This window comes from Cebus imitator, unplaced genomic scaffold (assembly GCF_001604975.1).
Source record: "Cebus imitator isolate Cc_AM_T3 unplaced genomic scaffold, Cebus_imitator-1.0 Scaffold253, whole genome shotgun sequence".
Taxonomy (NCBI): domain Eukaryota; kingdom Metazoa; phylum Chordata; class Mammalia; order Primates; family Cebidae; genus Cebus; species Cebus imitator.
Window position 1 is genome coordinate 1670517 of NW_016107568.1, and position 18216 is coordinate 1688732.

At 36.7% G+C, this 18216-nt stretch overlaps 1 protein-coding gene across 2 annotated transcripts; it reads left to right on the forward strand.

Moving 5' to 3' along the window:
- Positions 1-5302: 5302 nt before the first annotated feature.
- GLYATL2 (glycine-N-acyltransferase like 2) lies at positions 5303-17555 on the forward strand. 2 transcript variants are annotated; one of them, XM_017498910.2, is made up of 6 exons: positions 5303-5652; positions 11705-11822; positions 12953-13060; positions 14216-14342; positions 14436-14607; positions 16787-17555. In XM_017498910.2, the coding sequence occupies exons 2-6, from the start codon at positions 11745-11747 to the stop codon at positions 17193-17195; spliced, it is 894 nt and encodes a 297-aa protein (XP_017354399.1). In that variant the 5' UTR covers positions 5303-5652; positions 11705-11744; the 3' UTR covers positions 17196-17555. The 2 variants fall into 2 exon arrangements, with proteins under 2 accessions (XP_017354399.1, XP_037583961.1); XM_037728033.1 differs by lacking the exon at positions 12953-13060 and having other exon boundaries at positions 5339-5652.
- Positions 17556-18216: the final 661 nt, after the last annotated feature.

Sequence of the window (18216 nt, forward strand, 5' to 3'; positions counted from 1 at the left end):
ATCCTCTTGCTGAATTGACCCCGTTACCATTATGTAGTAACCTTATTTGTCTATTTTTATAGTTTTTGTCATGAAATCTATTTTGTCTCATATAAATATTGTGACTCCTGCTCTTTTTAGTTTCCGTTGTCATCAATACCTTTTTCCTTTCCTTTATTTTTAGTCTATGTGTGTCTTTATAGGTGAAGTGTGTTTCTTGTAGGCAATAGATCAATGGGTCTTGTTTTTTAATCCATTCAGCCACACTATGTCTTTTGATTGGAGAGTTTAGTCCATTTACATTCAATGTTATTATTAATAAGTAAGGACTTACTCCTGCCATTTTGTTATTTGTTTTCTGTTTCTGATCCCCTCTTCCTTCTTTTTCTCCTTCCTGCCTTCCTTTAGTGAAGGCTATTTTCTCCAGTGATATAATTTGGTTTCTTTCTTTTAATTTTTTTTGTGTCCATTGTATGTTTTCTGGTTCGAGGTTACCAGGAAGTTTGCAAATACTATCTTATAACTCATTATTTAAATCTGATAACAACTTGACACTATTTTATAGACAAACAAGCAGAAAGAAAACTAATAAAAACTCAATGCCTTAATTTTGTCTCCCCACTTTTTAACTTTTTGTTATTTCTATTTATATCTTATTATACTGACTGTGTCTCAAAAAGTTGCTGTAGTTACTATTTTTGATTGGTTCATCATTTGGTCTTTCTACTTAGGATAAAAATACTTTATACACCACAGTTATAGTGTTATAATCTGTCTTTTTGTGTGTACTTATTATTAGCAGTGAGTTTTAAAACTTCTCGAGATTATTTATTGCTCACTAACGTTCTTTTCTTTCTGAATGTTCTGTTCTTTCTAATCCTCTTTTATTTTCTTTCTTTAACATTTCTGTAGCAGATCTGATATTGATGAAATCCCTCAGCTCTTGTCTGAGAAAGTATTCCTCCTTCATGTTTGAAGAATATTTTTTGCCAGATTTAATATTCTATGGTAAAAGGTTTTTTTCTTTCTTTCTTTCAGCACTTTAAATATATCATTCCACTGTCTTCTGGCTTATAAAGTTTCCACTGAAAAATCTTCTGTCAGATGTATTGGATCTCCATTGTATGTTATTTATTTCTTTTTTCTTGCTGCTTTTACGATTGTTTCTCCTTGACCTTTGGGAGTTTGATTTTAAATACCTTGAGATAGTCTTTGGGTTAAATCTGCTTCGTGTTCTGTAACTTTCCTGTATTCATATACTCATATTTTTTCTCTAGTTTGGGGAAGTTCTCTGTTATTTTCCCTTTAAACAAACTTTCTACCCCTATCTCTCTTTCTGTAATTTTTCTTCAAGGCCAATCATTCTTAGATTTCCCCTTTTGAGGCATTTTTCTATATCCTGTAGATGTGCTTTATTTAAAAAATTTTTCTTTCGTATCCTTTGATGGTGCATTTTTACATAGCCTGTCTTCAAGCTCACTAATTCTTTTCTCTGCTTGGTCAATTCTGCTGTTAAAGGACCCTGATGCATTCTTCAGTATAATTGCATTTTTCATCTCCAGAATTTATGCTTCTTTTTAACTATTTCAATATCTTTGTTAAATTTATCTGATAGAATTCTGAATTCCTTCTCTGTGTATTTGTAAGTTTCTTTGAGTTTCCTCAACACAGCTATTTCAGATTCTCTGTCTGAAAGGTCACATATCTCCGTTTCTCCAGGACCAATCACTGGTGACTTATTTAATTCATTTGGTGAGGTCATGTGTCTCTCAATGGTGTTGATGCTAGTAGATATTCTTCCGGTCCTGAGCACTGAACAATTAGGTATTTGTTATAGTCTTCACTGTCTGGGCTTATTTGTAGCCAACCTTGTTGAGAAGGCTTTCCAGATACTTGAAAGAACATAGGTATTGTGTTTTAAGCTATCTCTACTTTAGGGAGCATCCCAAACCCAGCAACACTGTGGTTTTTGAAGACTCATAGGGTACTGCCTCAATGGTCTTAGACAAGATATGGGAGAATTCTCTAGGTTGCCAATCAGAGACTTTTCTGTTTTCTTTACTTACTTTTTCCAAAAGAAAGTCTCTCTCTCTGGTATGAGCCACCTGAACCTGGAGGTGGAGTGACACAAGCACTCCTGTGGCCACCACCACCCTTATGACTGCACTAGATCAGCCCTGAGGCCTGCACAGCACTACATCTTGCCCAAAGCCTGCTGTAACCACTTTAGCAAACTGCTTATGTTTGCTAAAGGCTTTGGAGCTCTACAATTAGCAGGTGGCAAAGCCAGCCACCTGCTGCATCCTTCCCATTGGAGCAATGAGGTCCCCTAGGCCCTGAGTGGATACAGAGTTGCTATCCAGAAGTCAATGTCTAGAGTCAAAACCATTAGAAGGCTACCTGTTGTTTTATTATATTGCAGCTGAGCTGACGATCAAACCACAAGATGAAGTCCTTCCCACTCTTCCCTTCTCTTTCCAAAGGCAGAGGAGCCTCACCCCATAACCATCCCTAACCACTTGTTGCCAGACTACCAACCAGTGTTCTCTTAAGGCCTAAGGGCTTTTAAATCAAGTTGTAAAGGCTGCCTGGCCTGGGACTCTCCCTTCAGGGCAGTGGCCCCCTTCTGGCCCAGGGAAGGTCCAGAAATGCTGTTCAAGAACTAAGTCCTGGAATTAGGGATGTCAATAGCCCACTTGGTGCTCTACCATGCTGTAGCTGTGCTGGAACCTAAGGTGCAAGATAAAGGTCTCTTTACTTCTCCTTCCACTTCTCTGAAACAGAAGTAATCTTGCCCCATAGCCACCACAGCCAGAAATGTGCTGAGTCTCACCTAAAACCTACTAGTCTCAGATGCTTACCCAAAGTCCTTGGTGTATTAATAGTACCTGGGTATTGTTATTGGTTATTTAGAGCTCAAGGTATCTTCAGTTAGCAGGTGAGGAATGCCGTGAGGACTCGATCCTTTCCTTCAATGCAAAGAGTTCCTTTCTGGCTCAGGCTGTGTCTAGAAATGTTGTCTGGGAGCTGGGGCCTTGAACAAGGGCCTCAAAACTCTGTTTGGTGACTTATCCTGCTGTGGCTGAGCTGGTATCCAAGATGTAAGAAAAATTCCTCCTCATTCTTCCTTCTCCATTTCTCAAGCAGAAGGAAGGAGTCTCTTTTGAAGCTGCAAGCTATGCAGCCTGGGGTTAGGAGAGGGGTGATACAAGCACTCCTTTGGCTGATCCAGCTGGCGTCTCAGTATGTCAAGTGTCCCCCCAGTCCACAATTTCTGGGCCTAATTCAGCACTAGGACTCACCTAAGAGTGGCAGTCCTTATGGTATAGACTACCTTTCAAATTTACTTGGAGATTCAGAGCACTGTAGGCCCTCTGTGGTGAGGTTTTCAGGCACTGAAATTCTGATTGCTGGGATTGGTGATTCCCCTCTGGTTAGGAGTGGTTTAAATGTTCCCTCTGCCTCTGTGGGCAGGTGTCATCTGCATTTGGTCTAGTTTTCCTTTCTGCCTAACATGACAGCAATGAGTTCAATGCTTCATAATTGCTGTGTTCTTCCTCATCCTGTGTGCAGAGATGCTCTCTATACCACACTACTGTTGCTGAGGTTGTTAGGGATAGGGGTTGGTAATTCAGGACTGTTTTTTTTTTTTTTTTAGTCTCTTCAGTGCCTCTTTCAGTGATATGAAGTTAAAACCAGCTACTATGAGTGCTCACCTTGATTTTTGGTTCTCATGAAGGTGTGTTTTATGTGCAGTTGTTAACTTGGTGCCCTGTGGGGTGTGGGGAGGTGATTAGTGGAGCCTTCTATTCTGCCAACTTGCTTTGCTTCTCCTCCCCAATGTAAACTATCTTTATAAAATGTTTTATGGCTCAATAAATTACTTATGTAATACTCAGTATAGAATAAAAATTGTGTTCTCTCAACTATCTACAGTGTGCTGTCAATCGTGGAATGAAAAATATGTATTGACTAGTTGAAATGGACCACTTTTCTAAAAGGATGATTAATTAATTTATTGTATAACTATACAATTTGATATTATAAATTTAACAAATTAATCATTTACAATTATAAATATGTAAAAATTCCTTGATAGATTTTGTGAATCACTTCTGATTATTAAATAATAATTTATAATAATTAATAATTATTAAATAATATTATTATTTAATAATCAGAAGTGTTAATTGATAGTATTAAATCCTCACTGAGAATTTTTAATATGTCTTCTGGAGTAGATTATTTGCATTTGTAAGAAGATATAAACTGCCCAAGTGTAGGGAATTACTCTCTGCAGAATCATAATGTTATTAAAATAATTCGATAGTTGGCTTCATATTCCAGATGATGCCACTGGTTATTTCTGTAACCTGTGGGAAGACACTTATTTTTTCTGAGCAACATCTTTCTTATTTGTGTGTAAATAACTCTTGCTTTTCTCATGTCATAAATAATTAAAATTTGTGAAGTTGCTTTCAGTTCCAGATAGTGGGTAAATATATATATCTTTAATTAGAGATAATGTCTCACTCTGTATCCCAGGCTGAAGTACAGTGGTAAAGTCACAGCTCACTGCGATCTTGAATTTCTGGGTTCAAGTAATCTTTCCATCTTGGTCTTCTGAGTAGGTGGGACTATAAACACATGCCACTATACCTGGTTAATTAAAAACACAAAACTTTAAAGACTGGGGTTTCATTAGATTGCCCAGGCTCATATCAGAGTTCTGCCCTCAAGCGATCTTCCTGCTTCAGCCTCCCAAATAGATGGTATTACAGGTGTGATCCACTGCACCCAGCATAAAAATTTTATAACTTGTTTGCACATTTTTCAATCTAAATGTCTCCAAAATGTTAATGTAGAGCAGACTCTTTTAGATAGCTTTTTATAAGATACACATTGTCAGGCACTCTAAGAGCCTCTGTTTTACCTGATCTGAAAAAGTTCTTGTATTGTTAACAAGCAAGCCCAGTTGATCTTGAAGTACATGGTGTGAGGAATATACATTGAAAAACAATTTTTGTCTCTGTTTCTCTACAAAGCTAATTCCAGTCCCTCCTAATCTTTTCTCCAGTAATTGCTTTTTCTTCTTACATTTATAATTCCCCTCCCTATTCCTCCACTTTAGACAACCAGAGGACAAGGTATATGAAGCCCAGTTCTCATTATTATAGTAACTTCCTTGAGGCATTCTTGGCTTTTTCCAAGCCACAAATGTTTGAAAGTATTAGGCAAAGTATTTTGCATTGAAACCAAAATTTCCAAATCTTTGTTTGCTCTACTGTCATCATTCAAATAAGGCTGCAGCTGTGCTATGTAAAACTGACTTAATATGTTCTAGAATAGCCATTCAGCTGTAAGTGGTTATGTATAAATCCAAGGTTTCTGGTGTACAACTTCTTATCATTGTAGAAGACACTCAATGCAGAACACATTCTCAGTCCTCCTCTGGACCACAAAACCCCTGACTTCCTGTCAATGGACAGAACGTCTGGTTTGGTCTACAGGAACCCATAACTTCTTGAAGCTTTATGCTAAGGAGTGACAACATGAGTCAGTTGAAGTTTAGTGTGTCTGAGTCCACAGAGTGTTAGCTACAGAAACCTTTCCCTTGACATACTGAGAAAGTGCAGCAGGTGGTGTGCCTACAGGTCTACGAAGAAACTTCAGGTAAGCAGAATTGCTTAGAACAGTCTTTTTTTTTCCCTCAGCACTTCAATTAATTACGATTCTTGCTCTAACTCATTTGTATTTGTTAATTTATTTCTTTCCCCCTGCAAACCTTTGGAAGGAGCATGCACCAGGGTCTCAATGTTGAGAACAAATTCCTCAAAACCTTTTAGGTACCTGAAGCTGAAAAATACTTTAGAAATAGCTGGTGTGTATCCTTTTGAATTTGTGAAATGTTCAAATGTTTTCCTTGAATTGTAAATTATCCATATGCTTATATCTTTCCCTGACACCCTCTAGATCTCCATAGCAATATTATGGGATAAAAAAATCAGTGTTCTCCTTGCCTCCAATTTCGCTTCTAAAGTATTACTTGTTTGTTTGCATAGAAAAATCTTCCTTCTTCCTTCTGTGTCATGTGGCTGGAATCAATGCTTTTCTGTTGTCCTCTGCCAAATTTCTCTCCATTCATTAAAACATTTGGCACTTGACACCGTAATTTTTCTCTCCAACAAACTTCTGTTACATCCCGTTCATGCCTGTGATGCCTGAGACTCCCATTCCCTTCTTGGCTCCTACTTTGTTGGCTTGGAGTTGAATCCAACAACCATACATCCCAGACTGATCTACCTTGGAATACCTCTGAAATCTTAACCTCTAATAGTCTAATATCTGACCCCAGTCTCCCATTTGTAAGTACAATTTCTCCTGTCTATTACCATTGCTATTCTTTGACTTCAACAAGTACTTTCATCCATTGCTTTGCCTATATTTTCTCACTTTATTAGTCTCCAACCTACTTTACTTTTTTTCTTCTTTCTCCTAGATGTGACAGTTTGTCAGTTTCAATCTCTCAGTTATATATTCTCAAGTGACTTGTCCCTTATCCTTTTTTGCTACTCCAGCCCTGAAAAACCCAATCTTGGTTTGTTTTAATCTGTTTTCTCTGCTTCTACTCTCAGGGAGCTGAACTCAATATATTATTGAGTAACACTTCCAAATCGTAGTTTTCATCTTTACACAATCCTAGGCATGCTTGCCAGTCCTTGCTAACTCTAGTCTACTTTTTCTCCCATTAACATCAAAAGCCATTCATTCCCATAAAATCCTACTTCTTTTCCTCCACACTTTCTTGGCATACTTCCTCACTCATTGACTTCTAAAAACTGATTTGGGGAATAGGAAGAAATTTTACCTCTTCTAGGATATAGCTATTCAAAAATAACTCACCAACTCTTTCTGCTCTTTTTTTCTAACCCTGTGTATTTTTATATACAGTAAGTTCTCACTTAACATTGTCGATAGGTTCTTGGAAACTGGAAGTTCAAATGAAACAACATATAATAAAACCAATTTTACGATAAGCTGATTATTATAAACAAGAATTAAGTTACCACAGCATATTTCTGATCACAAAAACATCACCAAACTTATAAATGAAGGCCTCAAACACTTCTAATATAAAACTTTGAAATACATGTAAACTGTATATACATTTAAGAAATATTAATAAAAACAAGTAAGGTAACTATTTACTGATTTTTTGGTGAGTCAGTGTGTGATGGTGACCACAGTGGTGGTGGGTTAAACTGAGAAATAAATGTTTGCAAAGCAAACATTGTAAGGAGCACCTCTTGCCTCTATGAAGTTAAAAATCAATCACATATGTGGTGGGCTTGCTGAGTCCTTTTGCACAGCATTGTTTATTGTTATGTATTTGTATGATTATCACAGACTTTATGAACTTTTGTTTTATTATGAATGTTTCATTTATTCATTCACTTTTCACCTGGCTTATTCTGGTTCAGGGGTGCAAGTGACTGAAGCCTATCCTGGTAGCTCAGAGCACAAGGTAGGAATCCACCCTGAACTGGAGGACTGGACACCCTTTCATCACAGGGCACACACACACAAACACACACACTCACTTATCCTGGGACAATTTATACATACTAATTAACTAAGATACACATTTTTGAGATGTGAGAGGAAACAGGATTATCCAGACAAAATCCACACAGACATGAGGAGAACATGCAAACTGAACATAGACAGTGGTCCAGACAGGAATTGATTATTTTTCTCTTCAACATTATAATGAAAAGACATTGAACAAAATGACATTATTTGAGGACCTGCTGTATACCTACATACATACACCTGTACCTACATCCATTCTAAAATTTTCTCTGACTTCTCACTGGAAGAGGTATTCTTCCTGTCCAAAACTAATTTTAACAACTATGCTTAGAATTATGGTTGATGATTAAATGAATTAATCAACATAAAGAAGCTGTAATAGTGGTTGGAATTTTGTATATAGGGTCAATGAATTTCTGTTACCTTTCTATGTCCTATTATACACATTGGCCTATCACTTACTTACATCTCACCTCTTGTAGTTAGTATAGGTGTGCTTAACTCTCATCTAATAAGAGAAATGCCTTTCTTTGAGTTTTTGTATCTCTCTTCTTCCCCTTGATACTCTAGTGTTCTTCTTCCTTTCCCGATCAAGCTCTTTATAAAAGTTACCTTCACTTCCTCACATTTCATTAAGTCTCCAACCCCCATAACTTGGTTTCTTCTCCCATCCACTTCTCTTACTAAGTCAGTACAGGCATTGATCAACTTACGACCTATGCAACTTATGACCATTTGACTTTATGACCACAATCGCTAGCCACGACTGCTCCGCGTCTGGCAGCACAAACGTTGCCCAGCTGGGTGTATGACAGTGCGGGACAATAAACATATATGCTATATCATATCATTATTAGTCATTTTCTTGCCTTTCTTACTAAAATGTGAGTGGTATATATCCCTATATCTTTAACAATATTAGAACATACTAAGTTTAAATTATATTTGAACAAGATATCCAGATGACATCTTTTATGATGAATGCTACATATTTGTATCCCATGGAAAGTCACATAAAATTGTGATGATTTACTTTTCTATTTACAATGATAATAAATAAATACCTGGCAACTAGTCCTTTTTAACCCTAAGACTTAACATAATTCATACTCCCTGCTTTTCAAAACTCATCATGTGCCGTGGTTTTTCACTTCAAACCATAGACCACCGTGGTTCAGTGATCTGTGAATATTCCACAGTTTTACACAAGGCTGCGCCTTTACCACAAGTTAAGGTGGCTTTTTAAAAATGAGATTTGACAAGAATGCTTTCATAATAAGCATTCAGGTCAACCTTTACTACTGGTAATGCAGTGTTTTACTTAAACCTGATGAATGTAAAAATAAGAAACAAAATGGTGTAGAGATGATACAAATGGCATAAAATGAACAAAGAAAATTATGATATATAACAATAATGAAAGAAAATTATGATAAAATATGACTTAAATATTTTTATAACACCATTTCACAGTACTGTACATATAGCCTACTCAACTTACGACCAAATCGTGTTACGACCAGTCTGTTGGAACCAATCGTGGTCATAAGTCGAGCACTAGCTGTAATCAACTCCTAACTCCAAAATGCACTGCCATTTTTAGTATTCATCTCTTTTAGCTTCTCAGCAGCCTTTGGCTGCTTTGGTCACTATTTCCTTGAAAGTTTCTCCTATTTTGACTTCTAAGATCCTTCTCTTGTTTTTCACATTGTTTTTCTATCCACTTTTTCTATCTCTCCTACTGGATCCTCTTCCTTTCTGATTTTGTTAAACAATATCTGATCCAATAGTAACTCTCTTATAATCCTCCATTATAATGTATTGAAGAATATATTATATGATATTGGACTGTTGAATTAGGTTGAGCCATAAAGATTCTACTGCCTTGGCACCTTGGAGAGAGTTGAAACTAGGTGTCTCTCATTGATGGGAGCTAAACCAGGGCCCTGCCATAGGGGGAAGCAGACTGTGAAAAGGAAGGGGGTGGAATAGCATGTGCTATTTGTAGTGGCAACAGCCCATTTACAACCTTTATTTAATCCACATTTTTGTGTATCTCCTACAGGTTATATACCTAATTTTTATCGCAAATACCCCTACTATTGGGCATTTTCTTCTGCTTTGAAAGTTTCTGTTAGCAGCCACATTTTTCTCATAAACTTGACTAAGCCTGGAGCAAAGAGACTTGATGTTCAGTCTTTGAAGAAAAATGTTCTAAAAACCCCACTTCTACCCTTCACTGATTCTTTTTGTTCATTCACTGAACAAAAGTTTATTAATGCTTACACTATGCTAAGTGCTGTGCTTGATGCTTGAGTAATAAAGAAGAATAAGACATGGTACCACTTACCAAGGAGATTACTCTCCTCTGGGGAAATATGCTACCAAAGCCTGCAGAATGGGCAGAATTCTGTACCATTTGGTTAATGCATCCATCATTCTAGACAGTGACAGAAACACAGTGGCTTGTTCTAGATCTGCAGTTTGCCTCCAAATGTCTATTTTGTGTCAATAAATTTATTCAAGCAAGTTACATATGGTCTATCTTTGAAGTTGCAGTTTTCTTCAATTACATTTCTGTCTGGTGAAATGGTCACCTTCATTGAATTTAAAGGTCTTTAAAATTTCCTTCAGAACCTTGTATATACACAATTTACCACTGTGCTAAACACTTCACATACCTTTTGTGGTAATGAAATCCTCATTACCTACAAAGTAAATATTGCTATCCCAATTTTGTAGATAATGCAACTGAGTCAGAGACTCAAATAATTTGACTTACCTAAGGTGACCCAGATAGCCAGAAGAGGAGCCAGTGGTGGAGTTTTGGTTTGTTTGATTCCAAAGCCCATGTTGTTAACCACTGTTCTTCCTTTTGTATTGATTCTGGCTATATACTTGCATATATACATGCATACATAGGTATCATATGTGCTGAGTTTTCTGGGATTGCAAAAAATATTAATGGCTTCCTTGCAAGCCATCAAAATGGTGGAGAAATTTTTGTATTAGTTGGTTTTTAGAAAATATGGCCATTCTTACATATTGCCTTCAAATATCATATGAGAGGTCAGATAAATAATCTAAATATATATTATATAATTATATATATTGTCAGCCATGTGTATATGGCTGGAAGAAAGTTTAAAAGTTCATATGTATATCTTATTTATATACCACTTTGTTTCAGAAAGACTTTCAGGTGGGTATATGCACATGCATATATACACAGATAACCATTTATGTATACATCTTTATATTATTAATTTGGGATTACATCATATATTTTCCTAACTTCATGATATAGATGTTTTCCTACATCATGAAACACTCGTCAAAAACATCATTTTGATAGCTGCCTGGTAATCTATTATTTGGATATACCATCATTAACTTGATCATTTCTTCATGATGAATTTTGTATTATATCTAATATACAGTATCATATTTCACTAAATTTTTTAATTTTTACATTTTAAAACGTATCTATTATTAATTCCTTGAGATGACTTTATAGATGCAGACTTACTGAATAAAAGAGTTTGCTCTATTTTTAAGGTTGATAATGCATAATTCCAACACCTAGATCTTGCCAACTTCTGCTTGATGGTATCACCCCTAATCAACAATTTTTTCTTCCTATGGTTTTTTTTTCCCCTTAGGAGAAAAAGGACTACACACAATATAGTCTGCAAGTTTTTTCCCAGATGATTACATTCTTTTATGATAGCTGAAAATAGTACCCATGCTATGGCAACATTAGAGCAAGTGTTTCAATGCCTGGAGGTGGAGGTGCTCTCCAGAGGGGCAGCTGGACATTTGCATCTGGACAGCTGAAGGCATTCACTCTCTATATTCTTGACCTGATTTGAAACAAATGGGCATGGGAGATTTATTTTACCAGATACATTATGGTACTTTTAAAGTGGAATTTTATGGAGATTACCAAGAATCCCTGAGGTCTAGTTGCATCCCTGGGCTTTAGTTTCTCATTTGTAAACTGAAAGGTTTGGACTGGATAATTTTTAAACCCCGTCACTGCTAACAGTGTATGATGTCCCTGGTGATTTCTCCTTCCTCTTCTTTCTGGACACCTATTGTAGTATTTTTGTTCATGTGTTTATTTCCTTAGAGCATCTTGTTGAGAAAAGGAAGCTGAAGTGCTATATAAGATGTTTGTGCTTCAAAACTCTCTGATTCTGGAGATTCTGTATAAATCCTTGAAAAAGAACATCCCTGAATCTACAAAGGTAAGGAAGTAGAAGGAGATCAAAGGAGAGAGGGCTGAGTTGAGAGGAGAACAGATTTAGGGTTCAGAACCTTACTGAAGAGATGGGAATGCAAGTCTAAGTCAGAATCTGTTCAAAGATGATCTTAATATCTATATCCAGTCAATCACCTACTTTGCTTCCTTTTAATCATTTTTAAATTTATCCTTCTGCTGTTTCTGTTGTACTTCCTCATCTCTTCTAGGAAATTTAAATATCTCCTGTCTCCAATCTTAACAATCTAGCTACAATTTGGTGATGAGAGTCAGCTATATAATACATATAGGATCATATCCCTCCCTTTTTAAAAAATTTGCCATAGCAAATTTGCAGAGTCCATCTCCAAGGCTTAATTGGATTACAGGGTTTAACACACAATTCTCTGGCCTCTTCTATTTTGCCTTTCTACATTCTCCTGCCATATACCACATGCTACAACTATTGAGCCCCTCACAGTTCAGTAGGCATGATATAATCTGCCATATTCTTAATCATTTCACTCGTGCTTTTTCTCCTACTTGTAATAACTTGCTCTCATTCTCTATTTACCAGAAAAATACATTACTTATTTATCAAGACCAGTTCAGATATGACTTCTTATGTAAGTCTCCCCATCACTCCCTAGACAGGTAGTGCTTTTCTTCCTTGGGATCCTATACCACCACATACAAATATCTCTCAGACTGTGTGTTCTATGATGGTTAAACTATATACTCTGTATTCTTCTAAACTTAACTTTAAGGTTGTGGCCATATCATATCCACCTTTGAGTTTTTCATGCTTAACACGGACCTGATGCATAATAGATGTCAAATAAATAGTATGTTATGAAATAAAGAAAGAAGAAATTGAGAAAATGGCATTAATTAAAAAAAATAAATGAATGTCAGGGAAACCAATTCCTAATGATTCATGTATTAACTTGGATTTTTGCAATGGCTTATTAGGACCTCTTGCAGCATAACTCAATGAGTAGTCCAACAAGCCATCCTGGAAGCACTGGCCCCATCCTAAGTCCTCCTAGACCTCTTGTCCTTATTTCCCATGCCACATAAAAGACTCTATAATGGAGAAAAACTGATCTCCTCCTGTTTTGTTCTGTTGCATTATAGGTATATGGTGCCCTTTTTAACATAAAACATAAAAACCCATTCAAAATGGAGGTACTGGTAGATGCCTGGCCAGATTACCAGATGGTCATTACTCGGCCTCAGAAACAGGTAGGAGCAATAGCTACTGAATATCAGGGCAGTCACTCTCTAGACGTTCTCTGTGTGGCAATGAGGGAACTGATATTGAGGGGTGATGAGAAGAACCTTAGTACTGTTGATCTATGCAGGTTTTGGAAGGGCTGTTTGGAAGAGGAGATAGGGCAGAGATAAGGCTTGAACTTAGATCCAGTAATCAATAATCCAGGATGTGTAAATAAAATTAGGATTCCGTTCAGTCAACCTTTTCCATCAAGATATCTCAACCTAGATTTCTATGGATGAAAATGATTAAGAAGTGTTTTTACCTGCAAGGACTCCCAAGGGGAAGTGTCAATGCAGAGGGTAGGCAGGCATGTGGAGGCAGACTGAGCTGTCTATTCTAGGTACTACACTAACTCTGGAATGATGGTTCTTTCCAAAAGTTTATCTATTCAATTGCACGCCAAGAGACAATCACTGAGCCAGCACCAGAGTGCTGGGTCAGGATTAACTCAGGTGTCACCTCATCAAAAACCCACATCCTGGCCAAACCTGTTCTTTATATTTATTTCCATACCTTAGGCACCTTCTCTTTTAAATCCTTAACATGCCGGGCGCAGTGGCTCATGCTTGTAATCTCAGCACTTTGGGAGACTAAGGTGGGCGGATCACCTGAGGTCAGGAATTGGAGACGAACCTGACCACTATGGTGAAACCCTGTCTCTACTAAAAATACAAAAATTGGCCAGGCGTGGTGGCAGGTGCCTCTAGTCCCAGCTACTCGGGAGGCTGAGACAGGAGAATTGCTCCAGGGAGGCGGAGGTTGCAGTGAGCCTAGATCATGCCACTGCACTCCAGCCTGGGTGACAGAGCGAGACTCCGTCTCAAAAAAAAAAAAAAAAAATCTTTAACATATACCATTTTGGGTACACTTCCCCTTCTAGACAATGGAACTATTTATTCACTCTCTCAAGGGTAGCTCACTTTAGTGCCCTAAAAGAAAGAAACTATCTTCAGTGTATCAACAGTGAGTTATTCTTGAAGGGACCCAAGGCCATTTTCTACACCTATCTCAGAAAAACAGAAAATGTTTTAAACAATTGAATCTTTAGCATTCTAGACCTATACAAGAACATTTCACAAATTGTAGTGCTATGTAAATATGATTGATATTTGTTATATCAGGAGATGAAAGATGACCAGGATCATTATACCAACACTTATCAGATCTTCACCAAAGCTACTGACAAGTTGGAGGAGGTCTTGTCCTGCTCCCAGGTTATCAATTGGGAGCAAACTTTCCAGATTCAAGGTAACTAGTCTGAGTTAAAAGGAAAAGACCCATGCGTTAGTTTTAGCTGATATGGAAGGGATAAAGCAGTACTTGTCTTTCTCCTCTTTCCAGGTTGCCAGGAGGGCCTGGATGAAGCAGTAAGAAAGGTTGCAACTTCAAAATCAGTGCAGGTAGATTACATGAAAAACATGCTCCTCATGCCAGAGTTATCAAAGAAACACAAAACTTCAAGTAATTACAATATGGAGTTATTTGAAATGCATAAAGTGGATGACAATAACAAGTAAGATTTTACTTTTTGCTTCCCAAATTCCTTGATAGAATTATTAAGTTGCCGCAAAGTTTGTACTTGGAAATGTAGGACTTGAAACTAAATTATGATCGGTTACACAATTGCATGGGTAAAGAAAGGGAGTTATGCTGCCGACTGTATGCTGAGCATGTGCAGAAACTTCATTAGACAAGATCTTTATGCATATTATCTCACTTAGGGCTCACAAGGGTCCTTCTGAGAGGGGAATGGACATCATGGGGGCCCTGGAAAATGTTTACTGAAACTATTTATGTCTTACAAAATGCTACATGCTTATAGAAAGTACATAAGTGTATACATTAAAAAATAGAATCTGTCCACTTGGGTTCCTCTGCCAGATGTAAATATTCTTGACACTAATATGCATGCTTTTAGTGCTCTACATGAGTTATTTTATTTATTTATCTTCACAACATGTACACGTACTTTACTGCAACTTCTGCAATGAATATCATCATAAATAGATCATTGCACAGTTGTATAAATATTTCTGAAAGATGAATTACTAGAATTGAAATTGTTGAGCCAAAGAATATGCATATTAAATGAATGGTATTACCAAACTGGATAGCAAGACTTTCATGAATTTAATGTGTGATATCATAACTTATGAAACAACCTAAACATACAGTAATGGGAAAATTGATACATTTATTATGGTACACTGAAATATTAGGATACTATGCAGCAATTAAAAAGAATGAAGCAGCTCTACATGACAGATTAGAAAAGATTTCCAAAACAAATTGCTAAGTTAAAAAATAAGGTGGACAGAACAATGTATATGGTATGCTACCACTTGTGTCAGTAAACAAATGTATGTACACACCTAAAGTTGTGTAGAATAACTGGAAAGTTGTGCAAAATATATTGGCATTACTGGTCACTTATAAAGAAAGTAAATGGGTAACAGGAGATCAGAGAAAGAAGAGAGATTTTCTTTCCTCTAATAAACCATTTATGCTTTATAATTGTATTACTAATTGAAAAACTAAATAAAATCTAAACACACACTCACAGATACATTTGAGTTAGCCAGAAAAGTAAACACTGTTCAAATCCTGCTTTGCCCCACCAGTGTTCCCATGAGGCTATTAAGAGGAACATATACACAGAGAAAATGATAAATGGGGATTAAATAATATTTAGTAGTATAACTCTGGAAATTTGGTATGAAGTACCTGCCCTAAGGTGATTCTTCAACTCCTACATGGATATACCGATATCTTCCTTTCTAGGTTCGGCTATCCACAGGACGGGGTGAAGGAAAGGGTACTTGAGATCCTTCAGGAAGCAAGCCCAGGATCAGGCCACACATGGAAGAGAGCAAAAACAAAGCATCACCTATAGAAAACTTAGTGTTCAGTGACTTGCCCACTGGCAAAAGTGAAGCGACTCTGAAACTGACAAACTTCTCAAAACTCTTCCTCCCTGAAGAGAGGCAAACTTCCTGGAGATCTCTCTTCCATCATCCCCGTATTTACAGAGAATATTACTATAATTTTACAAACAAGAAAACTGAGTCTCACATAACTTTTCCAAAATAAAATAATCAGGATTAAAATCCCAATGGTCAGCACCAAAAATTTAGTATTCTTTTTCCTATATTGCAGATTCTTAAACTGCATTTTTGGTAATTCCCTAAAGGTATGTGATGATGGACTTAGGGACACATGAAGATGTAAGATCAGCATTGTTCTCATCTCCCTGTAAAATATGTTTTATTGGAATATCTGTTGAATGAAATACTATCTTGTGTATTTACAGATTTTGTGGAGCAGAACTCAAAATACACATGGTTTCATGTAAATTCAGCCATGTGGAGGGCTTTTCTGGTCTATATCCTCAGTCTTTTAGGGACGTGTCTTCATTTTTTTCCTTAGGGTACTTGATGAGACATTTTGAGATGTTCTGTAATATATCATACTATCTCTCTGTTATGAAATATACCATAAAACACATAGTGCTCCCCCATCAATTATTTAGAAACATTTTGAAGCAGAAATAGAAAAGGTAGTTTTTATGCATCTATTGTCTCCTCTAGGCTGTAGGATCTTCAAGAAAAGGAATGGTGTTATATTTATTTTTTTGCAATTCCAGTGTTTGGTAAATATTGGCTGAATAAATGCAATTTTTTTTTTCTTCACAGGAAAGGAAACTTTTCAAACATGTTCTTAGACACTTCACATGCAGGTCTTATAAATGAACACTGGGCCTATGGGAAAAATGAGAGAAGCTTGAAATATATTGAACGCTGCCTCCAGGATTTTCTAGGATTTGGTGTGCTAGGTCCAGAGGGGGAGCTTGTCTCTTGGGTTGTGATGGAACAGTCCTGTGAGCTGAGAATGGGTTATACTATCCCCAAATACAGAAGCCAAGGGAAGATGTCACAAGTTTTTCATTATCTTGAAAAGTATCTTTCTCAGAAAGAAATCCCGTTTTATGCCCATAGGGCAGGTTATAAAGAGAAACACTTAAAGATACTGAAAAATGTTGATTTTAAGATTTGTCCTTGTGGCTGGCATCAGTGGAAATGCACCCCCAAGAAATATTGTTGATTAGACCCATTGTTCATTTCAAATCTTTCTTATCAGTAGAAAAACATTTAAGTCAAACACAAACATTGTGATCTACATTAGCATAAAAGGCATCTGGTTATCCAGTATCTGTGTGTTACTTAAGCTCATCTTAACATTTTTACCCTCCTCCTCTTCTGTATTCTTACAGAAAATTAGAAGCTCAATCCTTTGGTCTCATAATTTCCTTTATGATAACAGACATCTCAGAATTAAAATCACCCAATGCCAATCATTAGTGCCAAGATATCTCTTTAAAGGCAACAATTTCTTAAATGAAGACAAATTATTTCATAAAAAACCACTTTTATGATTTTATTTTTAAAATAAAAAGTCTTCTTTGAAAAATGTCTCCTCTGGTATTCTTCCCTTACTTCTACAAAGCTTTCCAAAGGATTTTTGAAAAGCCCTCAGCATCATTGCTTTTTATTCTAAGTACCCTCTGAGGAGCTTTCAGATATTCTGCTAAATTAAATTTTGTGGCTATCAGCGAAAATTTGGTTTTCTAACTTGCTTTTCATCACAAGGTGTTGCTAGGTTGAGTTGCAAATTTAAATGTTAACTTTAAATTTTCAAGATAATTTTTATGTCTATGATGTGTTAGTTTCCTATTGTCATTAAAACAAATTATGACAAATATTATGACTTAATGCAACACAATGTGTTATATTTATGACAGAGTTCAGAATAGGATTTATGGGGCTAAAACCAACATGCTGGCAGGGACACCTCCTTCTGGAGGTTATAAGTGTTAATCAATTCCCTTGCCTTTTCCAGATCATAGAGGCGGTCCTAACTCCTTAGCTTGTGTCTCTGCATCATATTAACTTTTATCTCTTTGCTTTCATCATCATCACATAACCAGGCTTTTTTTGGGGGTGTGGGAGGGAGGCACTGCTCCCCTGAGAAAATGTTGTAGGTTCTTAGTCTCCACTATCTCAAGAATGAGAGAGGGGACCACTGCAGGTGCACGTTAAGCTTGTAAATACCAGTCCCAAGAAGT

What these genes read in the sequence shown, in the direction of transcription:
- GLYATL2 (XM_017498910.2), top strand. Translation starts at nt 11,745, where the DNA reads ATGTTTGTGCTTCAAAACTCTCTGATTCTGGAGATTCTGTATAAATCC. An exon ending in TTACTCGGCCTCAGAAACAG is followed by an intron (nt 13,061 to 14,215) that starts GTAGGAGCAATA and finishes TTGTTATATCAG; the next exon opens with GAGATGAAAGATGACCAGGA. An exon ending in AAAGTGGATGACAATAACAA is followed by an intron (nt 14,608 to 16,786) that starts GTAAGATTTTAC and finishes TTTTCTTCACAG; the next exon opens with GAAAGGAAACTTTTCAAACA.